This window comes from Otolemur garnettii, unplaced genomic scaffold (assembly GCF_000181295.1).
Source record: "Otolemur garnettii isolate 467f Iridium unplaced genomic scaffold, OtoGar3 scaffold00141, whole genome shotgun sequence".
Taxonomy (NCBI): Eukaryota; Metazoa; Chordata; class Mammalia; order Primates; family Galagidae; genus Otolemur; species Otolemur garnettii.
Window position 1 is genome coordinate 3,229,660 of NW_003852536.1, and position 6,540 is coordinate 3,236,199.

The window sequence follows — 6,540 nt, forward strand, 5'->3', positions numbered from 1 at the left end:
GGGCTAAAACAATCCTCCTGCCTCAGCCTCCCAAGTAGCTGGGACTACAGGTGCCTGCCACAATGCCTGGCTAGTTTTTCTGTTTTTAATAGAGACAGGGTCTCACTCTTGTTCAGGCTGGTCTCTAACTCCTGAGCTTAAGCAATCCTCCCACCTCAACCTCCCAAAGTGCTAGGATTACAGTCATGAGCCACTATGACTGGTTTTCTCTTTTTTCTTTAGATAATTTCTATTGATCACTCATTCTTCTACCCTTCTGCAAATATGCTTTTAAACCCATCCAGTGAACTATCCTCTACTCCTGTCTGTGGAGTAGACTTTTTGTAGTTTCTACCAGGAGGCTGGTTCTCTTCTGCAGGAAGAGCTTGCCTCTGCTCTGTCTATAAAATAGACTGTCTAATGGTATCCTAAAGGTTGCCATACATATATACAACATATACATAGAGGGAAAATGGAAAACTGTAGCTAAATGTACCTTTATTTATAAAATATTCATTACAAAATTTTATACATGATTTCTGTACATGCTAATATGTGAATATAAAAATACTAAAAATATAAAATGTGAGTTTGGTAATTTTTCCTATTTATGATGACTTTTTGAAATTATATAGGTTCTAAATAAATCTCACTTTCACTTTATACTGTTGAGTCGCTCCTAAATTCTTTCTTGCACAATACCAGGGACCCACTGGACTTCAAGTGGGAATCTCTTTCCTGTGTCACCTTCAGAAACGTTTTTCTTAGAAAAAGTACCCAACATTTTTGATAACTGTACATAATCATTTATTACCAGAATAAATTGGATTGTCATGGTAAATAAAGTCAGATGATTTTTTTTTAAAAATCCAGTGAATTATTTCTAGAATTTCCGTTTGGATTATTTCTACACTTGCTGTTTCTCTATTATGTGTTGATGATCAAATTTTCTTGACTTATTTTAGCTACTTTTCTTCCCTATTAGTCCACCATCTGAACCATTTTGACTTAGAGTTTTCTCTTGCCTATTCTTTTTCTTGATTGTGGCTCACTGTTCCCATACCTAATGATGTTTGGTTGAATGTTGGACATGTGGATGATAAGTTATAAAGACTCGTTCTGTCATCTTCCTCTGTATGGTTTTCTTTTAGGGGGCAATTGAATTACTGACTGATCAGATTGAATTTGTGTAGCTCAGTTTTATGCTTTGTTAGTATAGTTATGTGGAAAGCCCAAGATGTTCCCAAACCTTTCTAACCTGGAATAAATCAGTCTCCAAATTCTCTCTCTGCTGTGGATCTTGACTGAGCTTGGTTTTAGGCTTCATTACAGGGAGTTTGTAGTAGGTTTTACTCCACGCGTGGTTTTTATTGTTAAGGAGCCACCTTTCACCTGGACGCAGGAGGAGCAACAAGGTGTGATAATGAAAGCTCTCCAGTTCAGCAGTGCTGGAGCAGAGTGTCCAGTCCCTCCCTTCCCACCCACACTGCTGGACTCTAGTCTTTATCCCACATGCAGCAGTGCAGTGGCTAATGTCTAATAAGCCTCCAGTAATCTCTCTCTTTGTAGGTAGAGTCCTATCTTAGCCATGGGACTTTCATATGGACTGCTGGTGGGGGGAGCTCTTTCTTCACAGCTTTCTCTTCCCTTGTACCTGACCCTGCAGATTATAGCTGCTTCAACTTCCCTAAAGACAGATGTCCACCTCCCCAGGCCAGGGGAGCTGCCTTTTTTTATTGACTCCAGCGTCCTGAACTATGAATTAAGTTGCATAGTTTCAGGGCATACTTGTGAATTTTCTCTCTCAGGGACTGTGGTTTTGTGTTGCCTGTAGTCAACTTTCTAAAGCAAACTTGTCATATATTTTGAGAGCTAGTCTGGAACTATTCTATTTTATCATGACTAGAAATGGAAGCCCCGCAGAGCCTCTTAATTCCTCCTACCATCTACTGCAACACTTCTGGCATATTTACTTAGTTATGATTCATCACTTTTTCTAAGCTGCCAAGAACATCCCTAGCAGTAGGTTTTCCTCCCTCTGTCGCTCTGTCGTGTGTCATGATATGGTATACTCCCATCCTGGTATATTCTTTTTGTTGTTGTTGCAGTTTTTGGCCGGGCTGGGTTTAAACCCGCCACTTCTGGCATATGGGGCCGGTACCCTACCCTTTTGAGCCACAAGCACCGCCCCCATCCTGGTATATTCTTATTCAACTTGGTTTCACCACCTGCTGCCTGCCTTGATCTAGCATCCTTCAGAATCCAGTGTCACATGTACTCACTTGACATGTTGGCTGACTCCTGCAGATCTTAGAGCTTAGTGCCTTCCCTCTCTTAATATTGGGATCTGACCTTAGATGCTGTCTACCTATCTAAAGGTAGATCTGAGATAGGCAGATGCTGCCTTGCAAGGCAGAGGCCTCTGCATCATCTTCGAGCAAGTGGAAGCCTTAGCCTTTAATAGGAAATAGTGGGGCATTTGCAGACCCAGAGATTCAGTGAGTCTCGGGACTCAAGATTTTCAAGTGCATCAAGCCAGACGTCCCATCCAAAGTCTCAGGGTCCCATTTTTTCCTAAATAGGGCTCTGGCTTTGTCATGGAAGACTTGCTGAGTTTGAGAATTCAACATTCTCTGAATGAGAATGATTGAGTTCCTATCTATGAATGAGTTCCCCTTCTAATCTTCATCTTTTTCTACTCACTGCTGTGGAATACGGGAATCTCTCTAAATGCTGCCAGGAAGACCTTCTGACTCTCACACTTTGCTTTAAACTGATGAAGGATTGTTAGTCTTTCATTGACTTTCTTTGATTTGTGAATGGTATTTATTAGGCACCATCCAGTTCCATCATCCCACTGTGCTCGTTTCTCAATGCCTTAGATATTGCCAGTGCCTTACTTTCCACCAGTGTGGCCTCCCAGTTCACCTCCTATCAAAGTTTTAGCAACTGTGTTTCTACGACATGTCAGAGGCTGTCCATACTCTACCTACCACCCAAGATGGTGCTCATGGCCAGCCAGCTGGCCATTTTTGAGTTCCCATATTAGAGACGTCTTCCTCAGACTACTCCTGGTGCCATTGTCTTACATTGAGTTCCCTAGGCAAGACTCTGATATAGTTGCATAATAAGGCTTCCAGCTGATGCCATGGGGAACTCTGGAGCTAGAGTTGTCCCAAATTAAGGTAATTTGATATATTCCCACATCAACCAGTTATTGGATATGTGCTGCTTGAGGATATGACCTTTGTTCCTCCTCAGTGGAGAGAGTCCTAGGGAGGCTCTGAACTGTGAGTGGTCAGCAGTATCAACAGTACATTTTCAGTTTCCATTAGGGGATTCAGAGAAAATGGTTAGGTAGAATAATGAAGAAAATTTCAATCAAAACAATAGAAGATCTCTCAGAAGAAAGCAGGCATGCAAGTCTTCTTTCTATGAGGTTGCTACTACTATACAGTCCCTAACGGATGGTATAGAAATTCAGAAAGCTCTTAAAAATGGAAAGTTTTAAGTTTGGTACCAAAACTCCTTCAAAGACAAAACCTGACTTGAACTAATGTTAGAATTGCATAATCTTGCTCTACTTATAGCGAATGATCATGTGAGTTGTTGCAGAAATATGTTTGATTTTAGAATAATACCCGAGATGGTATATGCACTGTTTTTTCTGAAAGCTAAAGAATTCTAAATTCCAAAACACATCTGTCTGTAAGGATTTTGACAGGAGATTATGAACATGTGGTATATCAAAAAAAGTTGTTTGACAATAGGCAATGCGTACCATGAACAAATACATTCTTTAACTTTTAGCAAACCAAGAAGTCTTAAATAAAGTTGAAGTTCAATATAAGACTCTGCCAGGATGGAACACAGACATATCAAATGCAAGAACGTTTAAAGAACTACCTGTTAATGCACAAAATTATGTTCGATTTATTGAAGATGAGCTTCAAATTCCAGGTAAACAGACACTTTATGAACTGTTTTATTTATTGAAGATGAACTTCAAATTCCAAGTGAATACTTTATAAACAACTATCTTTCCTTTTCTACTTTTAATTTAATTGTTTGCCTTTGAAATAAAATAAAGGAGAGATCATTATTACTTTTCAGTACTGCTCATGATTCGCATAAATGCCTAGGAAAATATAAAATAATAATTTTATTTCTTAGAGTAAATATAATGTTCATCTTTTTTTTTTTGAGCCACAGGTGCTGCCCTTGATGTTCGTCTTTAATAGAAGATAATAGATTATTTCTCATCCTTTCTGGCCATGTCTTTAATTCTCGTAGTCTGCTTTTTTACCCTATGATATTCATTCTTATTCTTACCTCCTTAATAACAAATGCTCTTGTGTCTTCACTACCACCAAAAATGGTTTATGGATTTTTTTTATTTGGATTAAATCACTCTTGAGAGTTGGGAGAGTTTCTCGAACAGACATTTAGGAAATAAAAGGTACATAAAATTGGAGCTGTCACTAGAAAAAAAAAGTAAGAAAAAAATAAGAAAGGAATAAAAAACAATAAAACTTCTATATTAAAAAATAAACATTTGGAGTTGGACATAGCGAAGTAATAGCCATATCTAGTTCTGTGAAATCAATTTTTAACAGATTGCGTTTTCCTTTTACCCTTTTATTTGTATTGATAGAAATTTGAAAGGTGAAAAAAAGTTAAGTGGGTGGGAGGTATCCTCCATGTAAAATCAAATATGTACTTATTCTGATTTTATATTTGTGGTTCATTTCAAACATGACTCATGTTTTCTAAATTACTAGCTGCCCCTCCCAGCTTGATGTCAAATTGAGTAAGCGTGTTTGCTTACTGCTTTTAATGAACATCTTTTGAAATATAAACAGCAGTGAGTCTAACAAAGACCTCTGTAAATCCTCACATGTACCTTATGGAACCCAGTAATTCTGTACATAATCTAAAACCATATGGGTGATTAGAATCCCATAGACTGGTAATAGTGGGCAATTTCTAAGACTATACAAATTTGATTCACACTCTTCTAGGTATTTCCACCTTTCGAGATATAAAAATTAAATAGGTACTTCAGTATCCTCTTAACATCATTTCTCAAAGAACCTTACCTTTCTAGTTCTGTGATCAAAGGTTCTTTAGGTCTCTGCTTGTTTGGGCCAATATTTTGGTATTCTAGGCATTAGGAAATTGAAAATAATGTGTCATTAAAACAGGGAACGGTAAGGCAAAGCATTTTCTCTGATCTTAACAGCCCATTCTATTGTGGAAATAGGCAGAGTCCGCTAACAAAATAGAAAACTGCAAAAAGGCACAAAGAGAAGAGTTAAATGATGATGCTCAGAAAGGGGGGAGGGGCTACCTGTCTTAATTCCCCAAACTGAAAATTGTACATGAATTAATGCTATTCTATTTTTTGTTTTTTTCTAGTTAAATGGATTGGTGTAGGTAAATCCAGAGAGTCTATGATTCAACTTTTTTAAAGATTGCCAGTAGCATAAGAAACACTCCTTCAGAGGGAGAGAAAAGACTTCCTCAAATATTTCATTTATGACCTGCAAAGTCAAGAATACAAACATTGCAGTGAGGGTTAAGCCCTACACTCGTTTCCGGTCTGAATGGATGGCTCTTGTGGAGATAAACTTTGGCCTATTCCAGCTTTTCCTTGGCTGGCACGATTGCCGAATCATTTGTTGCTCTTGCTGCTCATGGTGCCACATTTTCTGTTAATGTTTAGCAATAGGATAATCTATGTTGTTTCAAACCTAAAGCAGAATTCCTTTCAATACAGTTTTTCTTCATTATTGTCATTGTGTGTTTCTGAGGTTTTACCCTTATTCAATGATAAGAACAATTTATGCAGTTTTGCACATATATTTTTTACATTCTGATCATTCGATTCTGTCCTTGTATTCTTTGTTGTTAGAAAAATGATGAAATGATAGGGGTTCTGTAAACTTTTGTAATGCTATAAATTCTGTTGAAATTGTGAACTGTTTATTTTCTGCTGAGACCATTGCAAAATTGAGCTTTGGCGGGGGCAGGAGGGGAGGGTGTTATATTCATGGGTCCTTTAATTTGTACAGAACGCAGAACTTACTTCTCTCTGTAAATTATTTAATACACTGGACATTTAATCGAATGTTCAAAGAGAAAAGATGTTCCCCAAAACAACAATCTTAATGTTAAAATGAGTCATTAAAAGATCTGTTGTGATATTTGGTGGATATTTTTCTTTAATTTCAGACATTACCTCTGAAATATATATTTTTTCTTTTTTATCTGACTGTTATTTTTAAATCTAGTGGATTGGTTTTTCAACATTGTGCCTGTAATATGCCTACAACATCATCTATAAGTGTCTAGATGAACCCAAATTGTTGGCTATAATTTTAATTATCCCTTTATGTCTCCTTTCCTGAAAAAAAGTTATTATTTTGACAATTAGGCTTAACATACTGTGTTGTAGATTACCCTTCAATGAACTATCGTAAATGTTTAAATTAGGTGCCACTTAAATTTATTTTATTATACCATCAATAGCTGATTAAAAAGAACCAAATATTTCTAGTA

The 6,540-nt window shown here is 37.2% G+C and overlaps 1 protein-coding gene across 1 annotated transcript in view; it reads left to right on the forward strand.

The window, feature by feature from the left end:
• ADSS (adenylosuccinate synthase) overlaps window positions 1-6,540 on the forward strand; it is a 41,099-nt gene extending 34,559 nt beyond the window's left edge. The window contains exons 14-15 of the mRNA XM_023518542.1: window positions 3,790-3,939; window positions 5,398-6,540. Coding sequence (XP_023374310.1) covers window positions 3,790-3,939; window positions 5,398-5,450 — 203 coding nt within the window. The 3' untranslated portion in view covers window positions 5,451-6,540. The remainder of the gene's footprint in view (window positions 1-3,789; window positions 3,940-5,397) is intronic.